Below are 22863 nucleotides of genomic sequence, written 5' to 3'. Positions count from 1 at the left end.
ATAGAGTCAACCTAATTTAGCTTGACATCTCAACACAAACAAAAAGTGTGAGAAGTAACAATTGGCAATAGTTCGGTTTGAACTGAACCGAACCGCGAAACCGCGACTTAACGGTTTAGTTTGGTTTCAACAGTTAAAAACTGCAATTTAAATGGTTTAACGGTTTTTTACTATTTATTTATTTTTAAATCTAAAAAAAAAATTTAAAATTGTTTTTAAACAATCTTTTCATTTTCATGCCCTATTCTCACATTTTAGGAAAATCTTTAAAATTTTGAAAATTTAAATAATGAAATATTTTAAAATTTTAAAATTTAAAATTTGACCTAAGCTGAAAACCGAAACCAAACCACGAAACCGCGGTTTTATCCGTTTAATGGCTTAACGGGTTAAATTTTTTTTAATGGTTCGGTTTAATGGTTTCGTGGTTTGGTTCAGGTTTCTAAAATTTTAAACGATTCGGTATTGACCGTCTCAAATTGAACCAAACCGTTGCCAATTGTTAGTGAGAAGCAACTTATTAAAAGAAAAAACATTTCAATCATTATTTAAGGGAAACACTAGACTTGGTTTAGACTTGAAATTCCAACTTTAGTGTTATAAACCATAAGCTATACCACTACAACATTACATTTCCACATTTGATTAATACAATTAAACATGTAAATGTATCAAATTAAAGCTTTATCATGTAACTTGTATATTATAAATATGTATGTGTTTCATTTGCTATTAATAATAGTATTCATTACATTTAGTTATGCAAACATGTGAGACAAACTCATATTTTTATAGCTGAATTAATATAATGTTCAGGTTAGATGGTTCATTTATTAAAAAATGCTCCTTATAAATGTGAAATCCTATTATGAATTTCATTTGCTATTTATAATAGTATATTCATTACAATAGGCTATGCAAGCATGGGAGAAAAACTCATTTTTTATAGCTGAATTTATATAATGTTCAGGTTAGATGGTTCATTCATTAAAAAAAGCCCCTTATAAATGTGAAATCCAAAAGACTATTTTTAATGAATGTTACACTATTGACCCAATGAGTATTGTGTGCATTTATTGCAATTGGAGTGAAAGCACCACCTTTCATGTTTCATGGGGGGAGGAATGGAAATCTGGTAAGATATTGATTTCCATCAAGTACATGCAATATCATGAAATTTGATGAAATCGAGTTATCTAACAAAGTTACAAGTTTGTATCAAGCAACTTTGCCCTTGATTGGCAGTGTTGAAGGCTCTTATGACATGTTGTAATGTGTAAATGCAGAACTTCCACTTCCAAGATGCAAAATAATGGATAAGCTCAAACATATTTGCCAACATAGCTAGTCATGGTAAGGTTGAAAAGTGTTTGGTTGCATCTACTAATGGTGCTCAAACATATGGGATCTATCTATGACTTACAAAATCCCAATTGGTAATACGACATGGTGGTTGTTGGGTGATAAAGGTATTGTTGAACTTCACGATCTTCATGAGAATCGCATTGAGATGCGCAAATGGCAAAAATGTCATGCATGGGAGCTAAATAAGTGGAAATATTGTTGAAGTGACGAAAACTTGAGTGAGTTTTGATGCAAATATGTATATTGTGTGATCAAGGCCTAATAATTCTTTTGAGGGGCTTCCCACTGCTTCGAACTTTCTAGATGCCCTCAAATAATTAATTACCCCAAGAAAAGTGTGTGCCTTGGGGTGTGTGACGAGAAAAACGAAGTAAAAGGAGGGTGTAATATGCATGATGATGACACCCAAAGTAAATAAAAGCTAGAAGAGATAATGTTGTGATGGGAAAGAGCAACAAATGCTAGGACCAATTCAAGAAGGTCGATCGAAAAGCTATCCAAAATTTGGCGAGCAGACCGAATCGCCGCTTATTTGAGCGAATCAAGTTGACAGTAGAAGTATGGGCACTTAGTTACTTCTTGGGGAAAAGGGTTAGCAAAAATGATGAAAGATCGGAAATGCACGAAGTTGACGACTGATTATGGTAGGAGAAGGAATATCGTAATAAAGAGAAGATGATGGGTTGGGGGGGGGGGGGACAAGTGTGAAACGGGGTGGGGTGGGCGGACATGTGTGAAACGGAGGGGGGGGGTGGGCGGGACAGGTGTGAAAGCCCCCGAAGAATGATATTTGTTGGTGTTGTGTTTTGGGTTCCTCGCTAAACCATCCAAAATCCAACAGCCGAAAATGTAGGAGCGCGCGGATCGGACGGTGGACAATACGAAGCTTCCGCCACACACACAAAACCTTCCCTTTCCCCCTTTCCTTCTCGATAAGAACCCCCGCCCCACTCACCCCCCCCAATCCTATACCTTCTCTGTCTCTGTCTCCTCCGATATCAGTCTCTACTAGCAGAAGCTATGGCGTCCTTCGTTGGCAAATTTGCTGGTACTCTCTCTCTCTCTCTCTCTCTCTCTCTCTCTCTCTCTCTCTCTCTCTCTCTGTCTCTCTTCTCCTCCCGCTGTGCTTTGTTTCCTTCCTTGTATGCATGCACTGCAGGCATCCATTCGTTCCTTCTCTCTGCACCTCCCTCCACTCATGTTTAATTCCCCGTCTCCTTCTACCCTTGTTTTCCTTCTACACCTCTGTTTCTTTGTCTCTGTTCAGCTTCCTTCCTCTTCGCACTTGTTTCTGTTCCCTTCTTCTGCATGTTTCTTCAACACCAGTTATTTTGTCTTCTTTCTTCTCTCTCTCTCTCTCTCTCTCTCTTTCTCCATTCCCCATTTTTAATTTCTTTTTTCCGGTTTTGGCTGTTCACGAGGCTTTTAATGTGCTCCTTCACATGATTATTTACTTGCTTTCAACAATTTCATTTTCCGTCTCTGTGCATCACCATACCAACGTGTCCTTCCTGAACCTGCTTGCTTGTCTTTCCTCCAAACGTTTCTTTCAAATGGTTTAAGTATACAGCTCAAGGGAAGGCATGATTTCTACATAGCTATACTCAATTTTTTTTATGTAATGTTTTTAGTTTTTCAGACATCTTTTAGGCTAATTTTTTTTTTCTCCTCCGTGTTCTTGGAGATATCCATGATTTGTTGGTAGATCTATATTTTGAACTATATACACATGTATATTTGCTCCTTCTTTGCACACTTTCTTCCTTTCTACCATAACATTCTTCATTCGTTATATAAATTATAATCCCTTCCCGGCTTTTCTGTGAAATTTTCTTTTGTTTGATGATCTGTTTACCTAGAGCCTTAGAACCAGTGTGTACGGAATGCTTTGTATATCCAACAAGTTCTAACTGTAAATTGAATTGACAAAACTTGTGTCTTCATTGATGAATAATGCGAGTTTGTTTGTAATTAGCACATGCATTGTGGAAACACATCTGCACAGGTTTTGATTGAAGTCTCTTTCTCAGTAATCCAATCTGATACCCAAACTCATATATATTGTTTTTAGTTCGTCCGTGTTGAGATTTATGTCTTTCTTACAATGAATTCCAGCTAATTTAAAGAGATCCTGCTCCATTTTATAGATTTGTAGTTCTAGAAGAGAAGTGTGCATATCATTTGTCATTGTGGCCATTAAGATGAACTAGAAAAGATACATCGTGTTGTGATTTTTTTGATGTTGTCAGTAGGTGTATGCTATACTATTACAGCAGATGGATTTAGTTTAGTTTATTACAACAGATAGATTTTCATTTTAAGCGCATGCCATACTGTTCTAAAATTGCTTGTTTGGAACTCCCTGATCGGGAAAGTCTGATTTGTTTTTTGTACAATTACATTACAACAGAGGAGCTTATTGCCACCGCCAAATACATATCAACTCCCGGAAAGGGTATATTGGCGGCAGACGAGAGCACTGGCACCATTGGAAAGCGTCTGGCAAGCATCAATGTGGAGAATATAGAAGCAAACCGTCAAGCTCTCCGGGAGCTTCTCTTCACTGCTCCTGACGCCTTACAATACCTAAGTGGTGTCATCTTATTTGAGGAAACCCTATACCAAAAAACTGTTGATGGTAAGCCTTTTGTGGATGTTTTGAAGGAAGGAGGAGTCATCCCTGGAATCAAGGTGGACAAAGGCACAGTTGATTTGGCTGGAACTAATGGGGAAACTACTACCCAAGGTCTTGATGGTCTCGCCCAACGTTGCCAACAATACTATAAGGCAGGGGCAAGGTTTGCCAAGTGGCGAGCGGTTCTTAAGATCGGCCCTAACGAGCCGTCTCCTTTATCAATCCTGGAGAATGCGAATGGCCTGGCTAGGTATGCGATTATATGCCAAGAGAATGGATTGGTGCCGATTGTAGAACCTGAGATCTTGGTCGATGGGCCACATGACATTGAGAAATGTGCAGCTGCAACTGAGATAGTGCTTGCTGCAGTTTACAAGGCGTTGAGTGATCACCACGTGCTCTTGGAGGGGACGTTGTTGAAGCCCAACATGGTGACGCCTGGGTCCGACTCACCCAAGACAACACCTGAGGAGATTGCAAAGTACACTGTCCGAGCCTTGCAGAGGACAGTCCCGCCTGCAGTTCCTGGCATCATGTTCTTGTCTGGAGGGCAAAGCGAGGAGGAGGCGACACGCAATCTCAATGCAATGAATGCGTTGGAAACAAAGAAGCCGTGGACTCTGTCCTTCTCTTTTGGGCGTGCACTGCAAGCGCACACACTTAAGACTTGGGGTGGGAAGAAGGAAAATGTGGCCGCTGCCCAGGGTGTCTTGTTGGCTCGTTGTAAGGCGAACTCTGATGCCGTCCTTGGTAAGTATGGTGGTGATGCAGCAGGCGCTGGAGCTGAAGAGTCCCTTCATGTGAAGGGATACAAATATTAGGAAGCCTCTCATCTTTTTAGGCCTTTGTTTACTTCTAACATTGAGTTATTGTCTTTTATCTATCGGAGGAGAGGATGACGGTGATGGTTGCCATATTCTCGCAAGGATGTAGTGTCCAATAATGTGCCATGTATTTGGTAGCAAGTTTAGGGGTTGAGAAATGGATTAATTGAGATAAGAAACACTTGGTTTTGCATTTCCATGTTCTTTTTTGTTTTTCTTTTCTCATGGTGCTTTAATTTTTCTGTTGTTTCCTAGTGCCCGTTCTAAAGAAGTAAGGCATATCTTCTCCCTTGGCATGACTCTCTGTGGAAAGTCTTTGGTCATATTGTCTTTTAGCTATATATATATATATATATATATATATGTATGTATATATCGTATGGATTACGTAATATTGTTTGATCCGAGAATGGTTGAACATTCTGTCGTGGGGAACTAATATGTATGGATTAGGTGATATTATTTGATCTGAGAATGGTTGGACATTCTGTCATGGGGAACTAATAATTGCTGAACAGAATGAATTGTGATCTTCCATTTTCTGAGCAAAACTCTTTTTGCAGTAGATAGATAAGATGGTACGTGTTTGTATTCTTTTCTCAACACATGACTTTCTGGTGGACTAGCTATGATACGTCATTGCCTTTCTGAGGTAACATTGACGCAACTTCTTACTGGAACTGGTAAATTGCGCTGAGGGATTTTATTGTTGGGACACATGATTCCGTGCTGTCCACTTACAAATATATATATTCTTTTCCTTTGTATACTCCCAACTCCAAGGTGGAAATCTTTGATCATTGAGCTAATAACTCTTGTTAGTTAGTAGGGGGCAATGTTAGTCTGATAAATGAGATGCGTTTTTTATAATGTAACCAGTGGGGACATTGGATATTAAACAAATGATATTTTGGAATCAGCTATACTATACATTGAATCACATGCTTCATGGTACTCTTCCCATCTAAGGGACCTTTGTTTCCTATTCACCGGAGGAACCCAAGCTTCAAGTTGGGGGTCGCATATATGTCCAGCATACATGATAGCCAAGTTGCAACTAGACACAATTACCAATAGTGATAATCATAGCATAATTATGCTATATACAAAAATAAGATATTGTGTCGATAAGATATTGTGTTCAATTCTAGTCGTTGACCCATCCGCGTAAATCTTTTCATGAAGTTTATTGACCCAGTCTTGTAAATCCCAACAAGTCTAGGTTGACGAATGGCGTTGAACCAGAATGGTTCTATCAAGACAATGTCTTCTTTATGTATATAGCATAAGCACGCGATGGTGATCTCTATTGGTCATCATGTCTTGTTGAAACTTGGCTATGATATATTCGTGAGCATGCATCGTTATCATTTTTGACTTAGCCTTTGACATCCTGTCATTCATTTTAGTTAAACACTTATGTTATCTCATCAAATTCTCCACTTTAAAAATGGGATGATAATTGAGGAGCGTGTATTGTTGCCCCAACTCCCCGAATGATCATTTGAGTAAGCTGTCTTGACCTCTAACATGTGCCTTTAATAGTGTTTGATGAGTCTAATGTCGCATAACCTTGAAGAAATTGCTTGTTGGGATATTTGGAATGGGGATAAACTTGGCAAGCAAGGCTATCGGCCAACTAAATGAGGCAAGAATGATGCAAATCAACCAATGTTGCCAATCTAGTCGTATAGTCGATGCAAAATTCTCCAACAACTCCACCATTACCACTTGGAGGATGATTGTGGACACAAGGATGCCAATAAACAATCGGCTTTCCAACAACCCATGGAAGATGTTGCGTCGATAGGGTTGCCGAACATTCACCTCATTGAAGAGCTGGCATAGCACAAAGGCATTGAAGATGATAGTCCTATTGATAAGCTCTGCGTCGGGTGATCCCGTAAGGCGAAGTATTTTGACACCGTGGAATTGTAGAGTGAGGAGAATGGTGATTTGGTAAACCGCTTGGAATGCAAGGTTCCACCACATCTTCTTGGTGATGAGAGGTTCATTCGGAGACACGGGTGTCCTTTTCATCAACTCATTGGTTGGTTTCTCTGTGGCTAGTGCCAATGCGCCCAATGTGTCCATGATGAGGTTGACCCACAACAATTGCACCGCGGTGAGTGGTACATCCCCTGATGTCACAGCCGCGACAAAGTTGATGACCAATGCCGCGACATTAACCGTCAACTGGAACTGTAGGAACTTTTGAATGTTGAAGTAAACTGCACGGCCCCATCTAACAACTTTGACTATAGATGCGAAATCATCGTCGAGGATGATTATGTCGGAGCTCTCCTTGGCCACTTCGGTACCTTGAATCCCCATCGAGAGGCCTATGTTGGCCTCGTGAAGTGCAAGGGCATCATTTGTTCCATCTCCGGTAACGGCCACCACCTCTCCTAACGATTGTAATGTCTTTACAAACAGAAGTTTGTCCTCGGGTGTGGCCCTGGCGAGAACTCGAAGTTTGGGTACTCTCTCAACTCGCTCGTTCTCAGTCCAAGCCCGGAAGGCCCAACCCTCAACAGAGGAAGTGTTGGGGTGGTCCATGGCCGAGGCCTCCAGGATCCCACACTCTCTAGCAATGGCCTTGGCAGTCCCAATATTGTCTCCTGTCACCATCCTCACCACAACTCCTGCGTCCTTCACTGTTTCCACTGCTTTCTTCACTCCTGGCCTGCACGGATCCTTCATTCCCACCACTGCCATCAACGTCAACTCCTCTTGTGGAAGGACCCATGTCTCATCCTGCTTTCTGTTTTGCTCCCCTGTCACCTCACAATATGCAAATGCCACACATCTTAAGCTAGAATTCGCCATGTCCTCTATGGCTTTTGTGATCTCCTGCCTCTTCTCCACAGAAATCGGCTGCGCCATCGTCGATTCATCTGTGCCTGTGCCCGCACGCTGTGCGAATTTATCACACATGGAAAGGATGATCTCTGCGGCTCCCTTCCAGTGGACAAACAGCCTACCATCCTTACCTCTCACAAGCACACCTGCACGCTTCTTCTTGGAGTTGAAGGTCTCCACTTGTAAAATGCTGTTTCCTTCCTTTACGTCCCCATACTTCATCATGCCTATCTTTATACCCCACCACAGAATCGCTTGCTCCGTAGGAGAACCGCTAACCTCTACGGCGCTGCTATTGGTTTCGTCCCAATCTATGTGCCGCGAGCTTCTTCCAACAACAACAACAACATTGTCACTAGCAACATGGTGACCATCGACTACTTGTGGCGCACACGATGATTCAGATCCCATAAAGATGGTACCTGTAGTGTTTAGGGCAATACCTTGGTACATAAGGAGCCGTAATTGCGAGGTCTGAGATGAATTATCTTTTAGACATTCCATGATGAGACGTCCTACATCCACCGTCTTGGAAACATAACTTGTACCTGCAAACCACGCTTCCACTACTGTCATCTGGTTCGTTGTCAATGTTCCCGTCTTGTCGGTACATATCGTTGTGGCAGAACCCATGGTTTCGCACGCAGCAAGCCGACGAACCAATGCATTGTCTTGCATCATCTTCCGCATGGAGTATGCGAGAGTGAGAGTAACGGCCAGAGGAAGACCTTCGGGGACGGCGACCACAACTATAGTGACGGCAATAGAGAATATGTGTACCAAGGAGTTCATGGCTTCTGTAGGAGACGTCTCGCCCCCTTGAAACTTGGGATCTCCATCGGTGCTGGAACGTCCGGTGAAATAGAAGATGACCAGGATGACCAGGACCATCAGAGCCACCGAGAGACCAACCTTTCCGACAAGGTTGGCCACATCGACAAGTCGTGCTTGTAGAGGTGTTTGCTTGGAAGTAGAGTTGTCATTGGCGAGGGAGAGCATCATACGCCCCCACTGGGTGTTGGGCCCTACGCGTGTGATGAGTATGGAGCCATGGCCATCTTGGACCTTTGAACCCGACCGAATGAAAGGGTTTAGAGAAGGGTCAGGGAGGAGATATTCGGTCTCTCCGGTGAACGAAGACTCGTCGATGGCCAGGGACTCGGTTTCGATGAGCAATCCATCGGCAGGTACCACATCTCCGGTGCGGAGCCGGACTACATCTCCAACGACCACATCAACGATTGGGACAGACATTGTGTGGGCATTGCGGATTACCTGGACTTGGACATTTTCACGCTCGACCGCAGTGAGACGTTGGAAGCTCCTGGATTGCTTGTAGTTGCTGATTGCGGTGACCAAGACCACGAGCACTACTGCGATGGCAATGCTGCCTCCGTCGTACCACCCCTCTTTCAGACCGTCGCTCTTGATACCGAAGCCTAGGGAGAGCGCAGCACACACGATGAGGATGAGGAGGGTCATGTCGTTGAATGCTTCCCAGATGCAGCTCCAAAGGCTCTTGGGCTTCTTTCGAGGGTACGAATTCTCCCCGAATACTTTCTTACGTTCAGAGATGAGATGCAGATCATCATCATCATAGAATACATCAACCGGCACATCATCATCGGGTGGGTCGCCATTATTCATTGTAGAAAAATTATTATTATTATTACTGTTATTAGGAGGAGGAGGAGGGTATGTTAGGAGTAAGCCAGTGGAGAGGTCGGTGTGGAGCTGCAATGACAATTTGTGCAATCCTCCGAATTCGTGTTGCAATGCCTCAGGATCGCGCTCCTCCATGAGAGACATCAACATCTCCGGCAATGAAGTCGAGAAATGCTGACAAGCATAATGGGGAGTATGCAGGAGGTGCTTGTGGGTTTTCAATGGCGGTGTTGATGGAGATTGATGAATAAAATCCATGTCCAATATGGTGGACGTCATCATGGGGACTGCGGTTGTTAGGGTTAGGTTACGCATCATGGCGATTCTGAGACGCACGGCGGCAAGAGCGACCAACGAGGCAACCTTAAAAGACAATTGTAAAGGAGGCGAGTCAATACTCAATAAAATGGCATCCAAGCTGGTGTTCAGGGGGTGACGATGGTCGTCGTCGTAGTTGCACTCCATAATCTAATCTAATTCTAATCTAATCTAATCTCAATAATATAATATATGTATATTGTATATGTATATGTATGGTGGTAATGGATATTACTGCACTCACTCACTGTACAAGGAAGGGGAATTGAATGAAGATTGAATGAGAATTGAACTCCATGAATGGAAGAAGAAGCGCCTCCTCCTTTATTTATACATACTATATTACGTTTGCGTGGAAGTTGGTTTGGGTACAACATTTCGCTGCAGTTTCGCCAATAATAACAATATTATTATGTACACAGACACACAATATTTATCACGCACGTTCAGGCAAGAGACACGACGCAGACTTTCTTGGGCGAAGTCAAGCAACGAACTAATAGTGCGCTCTACGCGTGCAAAATATTTTTTCGTCTCTTACGTCGGTGCTCTCCTATGATTCCGTAAATACATTTGGTCAACGAAATACTTTTCTTCCTGCACATACAAAATTAATTCTTTTACTTTTTTTTGGGGGGGAGGGGGGGTTGTGAACTTGTGTGTACTTTGACTTGTCATAATGTGCATGAATACATCTAATAGTTCACTTTCCTTATATCCTCCATTAACTAATATTGCGGAAACTACATGTCTTATATATATTAACATAGAACGTAATAAACATGTTTGTGGAAGCATTCAAACGTTTGAAAACGTTTGGAAATGTACACGTTTGAAAAGGGGAGACGATGAATGTGGATACACTTACGCCACTCGGCCTCTCCCTTGAGGAAGCAGAAATGCAAAGAACAATCAAAAGCCCTCGGATGTTGGGCTTCAAACGAACTCGACGTGGAGTAGAAACGATTACGAAGATAAGGGAATGTGAGCTACGCCGACTAGAAGCTATGGTTGGGGTACCTTCTACATTGGGACCACAGGGGGCCACATCCACATCGAAACCCTTTGACCTCCCGTTTCTTTTCGAAAGACTTGGATGGAGATGAAACTAGGCCTAGTATAAAGCCATTTCACTGTAGAACATGTTTGTTATTTTACTAGAACTATTTGGCTTAAGCTTTATTTTTACTTTCGATGAATGGGTAAATATCCCATTTTGTTGTAAACCAATTGTCTCATGGGCCAAATTTGGCCTTAGAAGACATTAATATATCTTTCTTTCTTCTCTCTTTCTCTCTCTTTCTCTCTCTCTCTCTCTCTCTCTCTTCCCTCCTCATGAATCTTCTTCTTCTTCTTCTTCTTCTGCTACTTCTTCCTATCAAAACATGATCAATAACACTACTCATCCGCCATATCTTGGCGGCCATGATTTCTCCAGCCATTTTGTTGTGGCAATCTTCCTTCCCACCAGTCTACGATTATGGCTATGGCAATCTTATTTACCACGATTATGGCTATGACGATCTTATTTACCACGTTTATGCCGCCAGGCCATGGATCTAGTGCTCCATGGCTTCTGCTACATCTCAACCTCCTCATTATAATTCTTGGAGAAGACAAAGAAGAAGCAGGCACAGATGAATCAGAAGAGAAGTCATGGAGGAGTGATGGGGAGCTTTGGGCAGTAGGTGTGGCTCATGATCGTGCAGAGGATAAGGGAGGAGATCCTTAGAGCTAGGGACATGCACAGAGCCAAGATTAATCTCAAGAACACCATGACGATGAGCAAGAAGAGAAAAAGTTTGATCCACCATGTTGACGAGAATTAGATGCCAGAATCAGATGAATCATAGTTATGGTGATCCTCAAAATTAGATGAATCATAGTCATGGACCATGGTGATCCTCACAATTAGAATCAAAATGAGAATCAGAGTCATCAAGATGATGGTGATGATCAAAACAATAGGAAGAATATGATGACCTGATGAAGAGAAAGAAGGTGAATGGTCCTGGGAATACAACCATAGAAGCTGAAGCTTTAGCTCATAACACCTCCTGCTACTCTCTCGCACTCTATCTTCCTCTTTCTCTCTCTTTCTAATGTTTAGTACTTTAATAATTCGTAACTATTGAAACTTGATGACATGTGATTCAATCAATACCATTCTCTTAAACCCAATCCAACATTGAGATGATTTACATAAAGATTGAAATTTCAAAAAATGACTATGGTCTATATTATATATTGATTCAATCAAATGTCAATACAATTGAAAGTTCAAAACTTAGGAATTACTTAACTACTAAACATTAGAAAGCATTGTAAACATAAAAATCAAATAGTTCAAAAACATAAGTGTATTGATGATGAGCTCATATTGCAATTATCAATGTTCTCATCTTGCAATTGTCATAGACACACCAACTGCGGACTTGGATAGAGCACGGATGATGGAGCTACGAGTGTGGAACTTAAGAAGCTAGGAATGACACAAAGGCATGAAGACAGAGATGAAGAAGGAGACAAGATGGAATGAAACAAGAATACTAGATTGATGTGTTAATGACTGGCATTGAATCCTGTGAAAGGAACCAAGGAGGTTACAAGTATTTATACAAGTTTCGAGATTGAATATCTCTAGAATATACTCGAGAAATATCTCTAGAATATACCCTTGTAGAATATACCGTACTATATTTCTAGAATATACTAACGACTAGAATATTCTGATTTTGAAATGTACTATATGCTAGACTATAGAATACTAACCATTATATACAAATGGATACTCATATCAAAATGGTTGAGCATGACATTTTGTTGATGTGAGGTAGTAGGTTCAATCCTCACCAATTAGGTATTTTATGTCATTGTGTCGTGACATTATCAGCCCCTTTACGGTCACCTTTTCGAAAGCGTGGTGTAGGAGTGAGCGGGAAGTGGAGCATCGACGGGCGAGAGAAACCATGTGTTGTCCTCATTGGAGACACGGACACCAACAGACGTGAGCGACCATGTGTGGTCCTCACCGGAGACTAGGTGAGCGATCATGTGCGGTCCTCACTGGAGACAGGAACACCGATGGGCGTGAGTGACCATTTGCGGTCCTCACCAGAGACTAGAACACTCACAAACATGAGCAACCATGTGGAGTCCTTATCGGGAACACGAACGGACGTGATCGACCATGTGGTCCTCACTAGGAACTGAACAAAGACTTGTCGATGGCCAGAGACTCGGTCTCGATGAGCAATCCATCAGCAGGTACAACATCTCCGGTGCGGAGCTGGACCACATCCCCAACGACCACATCAAGGATTGGGACAGACATTGTGTGGGCATTGCAGATTACCTGGACTTGGATATTGTCACGCTCGACCGTAGTGAGACGTTGGAAGCTCCTGGATTGCCTGTAGTTGCTGAGGGTAGTCACGAAGACCACGAGCACTACATTGATGGCAATGCTGCCTCCGTCGTACCACCCTTCCAAGAAAAACAGAAAACGAAAAGTGAGAGCAAGAGGAAAAGTGTTCTACCAAAGCAGAGATAGAGACCTATGAGGGGCTGTTTGTACTATCATAGAACCATGTTTGAACAACACCTATCCTATCTATCTCCTTGCTTCAGGTTTCTTCGTTTCATGTTTTTCTTGTTTCCATTTTTGCTAGTTTTTCTATTTTCCTATTTGGGTGGTGCTTGTTGGTTTATCCACCTAATCGGGGGAGGATTGTAGCCAAGGCTGTTGCCTTGAGGCTAATATATTTCCTCTAGTCGAAATCCTAGAGAGACTACACTCAATTGTGCTTATTGTTGTTGTATCCACCCAATTGGGTGAAGATTGTAGCCAATGTTGTTGTCTTGAGGTTTGTACATTCCTCTAGTCAAAATCTAGTAAGGTCGTACTCAGTGGTAATCTTTATTGTTTTATCCACCCAATCAAGTGCATATTGTAGCCAAGGTTGTTACCTTGAGGCTAGTACATTTCCTCTAGCCCAAACCTAGAGAGGTTGTACTTAGTTTGTAATCTTTGTTATTCTATCCACCTGATTAGGTGAAAGTTGTAACCAAGACTATTGCCTTGAGGTAGATACATTCCTCTAGTGAAAACTAGAGAGGTTTTTAAAAGAAAATATGTGGAAGTTGAATAGGCCCTAAACAACTCGAACGGAGTGCAACAAAAGACACAGAGAATGGAATACATAGAGGTGAGAGAGAGAGAAAGAGAGAGAGAGAGAGCATGAGCAGACAACAAAAAACTTAATTCACAATTGTAGCACTCTGTGTGTGTCTGTACATGGAATATGCTAAACAACACTATTATACAAGTCCTTTAAAGGACTGACTAAAGTATTGACAAGTACTTCAATGCTCGTACTGAGCATCTACACTAACTCCCAAAAACCTATGCCTACGTACTAGGCTATGTTCGTAGGCCTCTAATGGCTTACCGGCTACAGTCCGATCCAATCCGGATTACGATCCGGTTCTCCGATCTAGCTCCTTCATTCTAGATACGATCCAAACATCGAATCCGATTGAGCTTGCTTTCTCAACACTCTCCTTCAAGCTCAATTTGAGGTCGGATTGTTGTGTCAATGTGTGCGGCTCCACCTGACACACATTCGCCTTGCTCACGCTCATCATCCCGTTTGGTCGGCTTGTCTGCTCTCTTGGCCCTTGTCAGTTCCCTTGCTGTTGTGACTCTGGCGCTTCTCGACCTTCTAGCTCCTCCATGTCAATGTCGACTTCCGCGGCCCTCTCATCCGCTTGGCCAATTGATTTGGCTCCTCTGAATCGAACATTTTGATTGAATCGGGTGCTTCCGATTCACTTCAACTCTTGACTGAATGGGCTGTCTCTGACTTGTTCCCGCTCTTGTCCGAGTTGGCTGTCTCGAACTCGTTCTCGATCTTGAGACCCTTCACGACATCGGACCACGTTCGTTTCTTGAGCTTCTTTTAGTTGGCTCTGTCCTTCTTGACTCTATTGTCTTTTTTTCCCTTTTTGGATTTTCCATTACCTGGTTCGGTTGGTTCTGGCTTCGTCTTTCCTTTCTGGTCGCTCCCCCTAGGTTTAACAAATCTCCACTTGTCCGTCCTATCTGCGCATGTCCACCTGTCTCGGTTTCTTTAGCGGATCCGAATGTTCCGACTTCTTTAACAAATCGAATTCGGTATTTGATTCGGCTTTCTGGACATCTTCGTTTTCAACTCGATTCCACAGTTTTTTTTGACTATGTCTCCCCCTCTCATTCGTGCTCCAATTCAACATATCGAGGTGCTGCATACCAAGTATGCTCGAAAAATGCCGAAACTTGTTAAGATCTAAAGGTTTGGTGAAGATGTCCACCAATTGCCGATCAGTCGGAATATACAACATTTCCACTTCACCGGAGAGTACTCGTTCCTGGATGAAATGGTAATGCACCTCAATGTGCTTAGTCTGTGCATGGAAAATGGGGTTCTTTTCCAGTTGGATGCTGTTAAGGTTATCGTAGTAGATCACAACTGGATCGGACACCTCTACTCACAGATCCTTCAATAGCCTCTTGAGCCAAATGGCTTCGCATGTCGTGATAGCCACTGCTTGGTACTCGGCCTCGATGCTCGACAGTGCAACTATCAGATGCTTCTTGCTACTCGAGGCAACTGTGACGCTTCCAATCGAAAACGGAAATCCAGATGTAGACCTACAATCGCCAACATTTTTGGCCCAATCGACTTTCATGTAGCCGACAAGCTATTTGACTATACCGGTTCAATATAGCAACCCCCTACCCTTAGTGCCACTGATATACCTGAGCATTCAATGCGTGCACTGAAGCTGCTCCACTAATCAATCCGACTGGATAGCTGAGGTTTGACTAGGTGATGGTGTTGTCCGTCGGAGATGGACGAAGCGAGAATTAAAGGCGTTCTAGTAGAGTAGCGTAGCCTCATAATGATGGAAGCATTAGAAAAGTATAAACACATGTAATGGTTCATGCACTAAGCGTAACCGTCTATGCCCTGTATATATAAAGGGCATAGGAACATTGTAAACAACTAGCGTAGTTTTTTCTATAACTTGTCTAATATAATCATGCCGTCTTTCTAAACTCTTTGTCTATTCAGAAGTGTATCTATTACTTAGGGTAAGTAAGTGTATCTATGTAAAGTGTGATGTACGACAAGGAGGAGCTCGGTTATAGCCATCTCCTGTTAATGCCCTACCTTTGCGGGCAGTCAGTGATGTACTGACTATTCTGGTGGACTAAGGCTAGGCATACTACGCTCTCCATTCCCTGTACCACAACCCCCTTGAGCCGTACCCCGAAGGACTGAGGGTAGGCCATGTTTCCTAGTCAGTATCACTTTTGGCATGCCTGGTGATCTGTGATTCTCACAACTAAGCATTGGGGAATGGATGTCTAACCGCCGACACACAAGAGAACCAACTCGACAGGACTGACCGCAGACTAGGTTCTTCACCTGGAAAGCGGAAGAACGCGCTACATGGAAACCACGTACCCAAGCACTAGCCTCTCGATAGGAATGACTTTCTCATACCCTCGCTTCATTAGAGATACTGACGCCTAAGGGCCACACTCGGTTGTTCCTAAATGTCTGGAACACGAAACATATGCCACAACAATTTCCGGAAGTGGAAGCCCACCCATCCAAAATCGCAGAGTTTGGGTTAACCCTGGATGGACAAGCTGCTCGTTGGCATTCCCAGCTCGATATCACATCGTTCGTCTCCTTCGACTAACTCCAATCGTCGTTTTTATGCTTCTTCCATCGAAGCATTCCCCAACGCGAGATCATCGTCCAGTTTTATATGATCAAACAACTCCCCCAAGAGTCCGTGGCATATTTCAGTTTGCATACATTAGCTTGTACGTGCTCTGATGGAGGACGAAGCAAAGGAAACATTTTTGGCAGCATTACATCGACACTTCTGGACAGTGTTAAATATGAAAAATATAACGGGCCAAATGGTGGATATGGTAATAGAACTGGTGTTACAACTCGAGTTAGAAGAGGAGGACGATGGGATGTCTATGACATTGCTGCGTCGAACACTACCCAGGGATGAGGAATACCACTTCCGGTTTATGAAGTGTGCAGAAGTTGTAGTGTGCAAGAGAGCGTGAGTGACAGAAGTGAGACCCGCGCCATAGTTGTATGTGTAACAACAAACGCGAAGAGCCCTGTGCGGCTGGTACACTCATCAAAGTGTTGTAATCATCTCTGTATTGTATATCCACTATACTATAGTGAAGAATCTATTCACCCGTGGTTTTTCCCCGTTTTAGGGTTTCCACGTAAATCTCTGTGTACATATGCTTATCTTGTCTTTCTGGCATTTCTGTAATTGGTATTTCAGCACGTAGTTCGTTTATTGTGATCTATTCCGCAACGTTTTCTCAACAAGGATCCCCTTTCTTATGGTCACCACTTCCTCTTTTACAATTTTCTTCTTCCTCCTCGTTCACGCTATTTTTAGAAGCTTTTTGTCTCCTATTTTTAGCTAAGACACATCGACCTTCTAATCGCCATATCTCCCTCATCCGAGCTCCAAATTAAGAGCTTTAAAAAGCTAAAGAAAGCTCTCTTTACAAGCTTTCTAACCCATATTTAAACATGATATCTGGGTCACAAAGGAGAGACTTAGGACCATTCCTTCACCCATTTTGACCACCATTGTACTGAGCTTTCCTCGATCAATCTTTTCATCTGATCCCTCCAAGTTAGTACAATGTCGCGAATCTGGCAGAGTCCCATTTTGGACTTATCTTCCACGGCCTGCCTTTCTTCCTTCCATTTCTTTATAAGGCACACGGTTACCTCTGCTTGTCCCTGATAATGCAACAATTGAGTTTGATATGTTGCCTGAACTGTGTTCAACGCCATTTTCGCTCATTCTGTCTCCTCATAATGCTGTCGACTGAGCTCCATCCGGTCCCTTGCCGCTTCTTCCAATGCCTTCGCCATGTCGACCGCCTTGGTTTGTTCTTCCGCCAATGCCTCTGTTTTCTTAATTACCTCATCCCGGAGTTCCCTTAGCTTTCCCTGTTGCCGGTCCACCTTTCGCAATCAATTTCTTGTGCTCCGTATCCAAGTCCTTGTGATCCCGGTGCAGCCTTTCAAAATCCTTTGTGTTTTGTTTTAGCTTGTTATTTATTTGTCGACAGGCACGGTCTTCCCGATCCTTTTGCTGCTGGAGTTCTTCTTTCAGGCGCTCTATCTTGACTTCCGCCGATTGTTGGAGCTTTTCCTTCTCTTGTAGTAGCCGTTCCTTTTCTTCTTTCAACCGGTTGTTCAATTGGTAGCTTTTCCGGAGGTTCTCTTCAGCTTTCCTTTTCTCTTCCTCCGCCTCCTTTTGCTCTCGTTCTCTGGCCCTCAAGGCCTCTTGAGAAACCAACTCTTCCCTTAGGGTGCAAAGTTCTTGTTCTTGCCTATCGTTTATGTCCGACGTTGTAACAACCACCGATACTTGTTCATTAACCGGCGCCACCGGTTCTTGTCTTGTTGGTCTCTCACTGACCATCTTGGCCGCCTCCGCTTTGGTCTTCTCGACTTCTTTCTCCATGCTCCAGATCCTTGACCAGGCCTTCTCGAGCTCTTTGGTTGTGGTGAACAACCGGTCCCATTGTGCTCTCTCTTCGGCTTCAATTGTTGGCATAAAAGGCGGACTCCTTCCACCTTGTATTCGTCCGAGTGTGAACTCGACAATTAGTTAGGGCTTAGTATATAAGCAAATACCTAACATTATAGTGAGAGAGAGAGCGTATGAGATGAGAGAGAGAAGACATGGAGCAGATGATTGTATCTCAGAGAGAGAACGAACAGAAATAAGAAGCTTTCCATTAAAGCCCAAAACCATGTAAGTCTTTGCGTATCTAGTCTTGGTGTGTGTTGTTTGTTGTTCAGTACCGAAAAGATCCATATACGTTTCCACATAGGCGCTCCTATTCAGCACAAGTGGTATCAAAGCCGATCTTGCTTTGCGGCAGCAACAGAGAAGAGAAGAAGAAGCTGAAAGAAAAGACTAGGTCCGAAATCTTAAACTCACAAAAAGAATATGGCTTCAACATTTGGAACAGGAGTTGAAATCAGAAAGTTCGACATCGAAAACTTTTCCCTTGTGGAAAGAGATGATGTAGGATGTGTTGATCATCTGAAGACAAGTCGAGGCCATTCGGCACAACGAAAAGCCTGCTTCGATGACAACAGAAGAGTGGAGATTAGTGGATGAAATAGCACGCCGTCGTGAAGAGTTTCGGCAACGGTGTGAAAATCGTGTGGAACAAACAAAAGTCGAGCTTGTTTTGGTTCCGGTTACGCTCGTTGGGGAATGGAAGTTGGTGTTGCTTCCCAAGCTGGCAGGTTTCACAAATTTGTGCCTTCCGGCCACTAAATTTGGGCAATCCGAACACCACTTGTTTCGATTGCAAGTCTTAGAGCTGCTGGTAGTTGACATGGCCTATCCGTTTGTGCCATAAGTCGATGTCCAACTCGACTTTTTGTCCCTTCGCGAACATTGCGGTGCCACCGTCAGTAGAGTCGAGCATGAACATCCTCCCATCTCTTCGCCCTTGCGCAATAATACGACCTTCTTCTTCAATGAAGCACCTGAGGTTTGTAAACCGAACCTGCATCCCCTAGTCGACAATCTGCCTGACCGACACCAGATTCTTCGTGATGGTCGGGACGTGTAACACATTCATAAATTTCCCTTTCTACCTGACATGGGTCAAGAGAACTTCACTGACATTCGCGATCGGATGCAAAGTGTCGTCTTCGGTTGCGACTACTCCTGGTTGTGTCGGTTTCTCAAGGTATGAGAACCACTCCTCGTGGCACATCATGTGGTTTGACGCGCCAGAGTCGACATACCACACCTCCTTTGACTTCGGGGTGATCTTCTTCATTGAGTTTGCTTCGTGTCTCGTCACGAAGATTGACCCTTTTTCAACTTTTCCGAATCCTTCGGCGTACTGCGATCGCTGCCGGTTTCCTTTGTCGGTATGTCTAGAACCAGATCCGGAATTAGTCCTCTCCGACTCGGCGCGCTTTTTCGAGCACTCGCTCTCCATGTGGCCTTTCTTGCCATAGTACCATCATTCCATGACGGATTTCCCTTGCTGGTTCTCGTCGCCTCGACTCCCCCTATTTCCGGAGGGTCCGGAATTGCTGTCGGCATCACTTGGTGCCTTCTTCCTTGATCCCGTCCGCCGCCTCCATTGCATACCGACTTGCCTCGTCCGCCACGACCACGGGGCCTCTCTCCCTCTGTGTACAACATCTTGCTGTCGGCATGCGTGCTCGTCGACGCACCCGCGTGGTTCTCCTCTGTAGGGAGCATCGACTGTAAGTCGAAAAATGACGGCGTATTCTCCCGAGTACACACAGCAGTTCGGAACGCTCCAAACTTTGACGCCAAACCCTCGAGACAGAACTGAACCATCTCGCTTTCCTCGATGTTCACATCGATGGAAGCTAAGGAGTCGCATATGTCCTTGATCTTCGAGGTATAGTTAGCCACCGACAAATTGCATTGTCGTAGGTTGCTCAACTCTTGTCGAAGCTAAAGCTTCCTGGCTGTGGTGCTCGCGGCGAAGATCTTCTTCAGATTTTCCCACGCACCCTTCGGCGTTTTTGCATCCCGAACGTAGCTTAGCAGTTGTTCGCCCACACAAGATGCGAAACAGTACAACACTCTGCTCGCCGATTGTTCTCACATCGGGAAGTCTTTGTGTGTCGAATCGGGTGTTGTGTCATTTGCTCCATCGACATAGCTCGAGTAACCTTGTCCAAGCAGGTACTGGTGCATCTTGTAGGACCAAGATGCGTACTTGGTTCTGTCGAGCTTCTCCGTTGGAAGCGAGCTAGCCATTCCTCTGTCCATCGGTTTTCTTGTTCTTCTTCGTTGGTTTTTCCTTCAAGCAAAGTCGGCTGCAGAGGTTCTCAACCCTCACGCTTTGATACCATGAAAAGAATGGCGTGCGGAAGCAATATAGAAAAACTGAACAACAGAAAACGCAGGTTTAATGGAAAGCTTAGGTTTGCACAGTACGCACGGGAGGGACAAAGAGAGAGTAAACACAAGAACTTAATTAAAAAAATAATACTCGATCTGTACATACATCGTGCTTAGTGAGCACCTTTTATACAAGCCCTGACAATGGGTTGACACAAGTACTGACAGTACTTGACTACTCATAAATGAGCCTCGACACTAACTCCCAAATATATTGCTTGCGGAATATCTTTCCGATGGCCTCCTAGTTTCTGCACCGATCTGGCCTTCTTATGCACCGGTTTGCGTACCGGTTTCCAACCGATTCGGCCTAACCGATCGGTCCCAACCGATCCGGTCCTCGGCTTGCTCAACCGATCCGGCCGATGTTGAGCTTGTCTCTCAACACTTGCCTTGCTGATTGCAGGAAACAGGATCAAGAACTTTAAAAGAAGAGAGGCCCCAAATCTTGAGATCGAAGCTCTAGATGATGTAGCCTTGAACATCGAGGTTGAAAAGAGTAATTAAAAGAGGAACCTCACCACAATTGGCACATACCGATGGATGTGCAGGTTTGGTGGGGGTGAATGTTGTGTGGTTTTTCACACACAATATGAAAACCAGTAAAATAATTATTTAAGATTAGATTAATGTATTGATATAGAAAGATAGATGTCTTCAAAAGCTTCATAACGTATCTTACTACGCATGAAACGGATAAACAAGTATTAACTTATGTAATTGAGAAGTTTTAATAGAAAATAAAAGAAAAGAAAAAAACAAAACTGTGAGATATCCCACATAGATAAGATAACATTGGATCCCCCAATATATATAGAAAGCCAAAACTTATTCATTATATAAATGTGTGGAGCACAAAATGTTCAAGGTGACTTGGGCCAGACTGTGTGGCGTGGATGTTTCGGACGTATGTGCGTGTGGACATCTCGGGCGTAGGCATGTCTGCAGGATCACCTGGACGTTTTGGACGGACGCATGTGCGCGCGTTGCGGACGTACGCACGTGTGCACGTGCGCATGGCCGTGTGGACGTTCTCGTTCGGATAGACACGTGGCTCGGTGGTTCGCGACGCACGGCTTGGTGCGTGCACGGTTCGGATGGGCGCGTGGCTCGGCGGTTTGTGACGCACGGCTTGGATGGTACGCACGTACAGATTGCACACGAGCTAAACTTTATGGATGGTTGGGCCATTTGGTCGAGTTATACAGACGGTCACATGCAAGTAAAAGCCAAGGCCATGCAACTAAAAGTGGACATGCAAAGTAATATTGAGAAGGGGGATCAACAAGAGCTCAATATATGTCCCATTTTTTCCCTCTAGTTTTTTTTTCTTCTTCTTCTCGCTCTGATTCCAAAAACAAATGATCTCTCATATTGATATAAAATGCCTGGTTTAGCTTGCTTTCCTTGCTCAATCTTTCTTGTCAAAAAATTATCTCTCATATTCATATTGGACCACTCCTTATATGGTTGTTGGCTCCTTTCTTTAAAAGATTTATCTCTCATTTTCATATCCATTGTAACATGATTCTAAGTTTTTAAAGAATCGATTTCTTTTGCAATAAACGAATGTTTCCTCTCACTTACTTGTCTTATATGTGAATCTTGGTTGTGTTGTGTGTGTGTGTACTAATTCCTTCCGGTCCATAACCCCGACAGTTCCGTCTCATGATCTGCACATAGTGACGGATTCTCACGACAACTTCATGTTCAATGAGTCGGCCATGCATCAATCGGTCCAAAAGCCGATCGAAGTCTGAAGGGTAATTTTCTCCAATGTGCCAACCCTTCAAGATGTCCTAGCACACAACACACGGTCAGCTTCACGGGTAGCTGAACCCTCTAACATCGACTTGGCAGTGTCTGACTCAGCACAATGGAATGACTCGGCTTTGGACCATCTGACCATGACACCCGATACGACCAGTCAAGCCATACCTTGACGACCCGAGACCTATCGCAACCCCTAGAGAGATACTCCCCTAACATCTTCTTTACGAAAACCGGAGAACCAACATCATATGAAGAAGCATCGACATTAGCCAATTCGGCCACATGGCATCTGGCAATGGAGTCCGAAATGAACTTCATTCGTGCAAACAAAACTACCGAAGAATCAACATGCTCTTCTGTGCAAATGGGTCTATCGAGTTAAGGAGATGTTCG

At 43.6% G+C, this 22863-nt stretch overlaps 1 protein-coding gene and 1 pseudogene across 1 annotated transcript; one reads left to right on the top strand and one right to left on the bottom strand.

The window, feature by feature from the left end:
- The first annotated feature begins 2286 nt into the window (after nt 1-2286).
- Nucleotides 2287-5017, top strand: LOC147856013 (fructose-bisphosphate aldolase, cytoplasmic isozyme-like). Its single transcript, XM_087329274.1, has 2 exons — nt 2287-2413; nt 3776-5017. The coding sequence occupies exons 1-2, from the start codon at nt 2386-2388 to the stop codon at nt 4819-4821; spliced, it is 1074 nt and encodes a 357-aa protein (XP_087185400.1). The 5' UTR covers nt 2287-2385; the 3' UTR covers nt 4822-5017.
- An 802-nt stretch (nt 5018-5819) lies between these two features.
- Nucleotides 5820-9759, bottom strand: LOC147856012 (calcium-transporting ATPase 10, plasma membrane-type pseudogene; annotated as a pseudogene).
- Nucleotides 9760-22863: the final 13104 nt, after the last annotated feature.

The sequence above is a fragment of the Azolla caroliniana genome, unplaced genomic scaffold (assembly GCF_043228905.1).
Source record: "Azolla caroliniana isolate FFs.n. ecotype wild unplaced genomic scaffold, voAzoCaro1.0.p SCAF_13, whole genome shotgun sequence".
Classification (NCBI taxonomy): domain Eukaryota; kingdom Viridiplantae; phylum Streptophyta; class Polypodiopsida; order Salviniales; family Salviniaceae; genus Azolla; species Azolla caroliniana.
The sequence above is the reverse complement of the archived record's forward strand: the minus strand, read 5'-3'. Positions and strand labels throughout refer to the sequence as shown.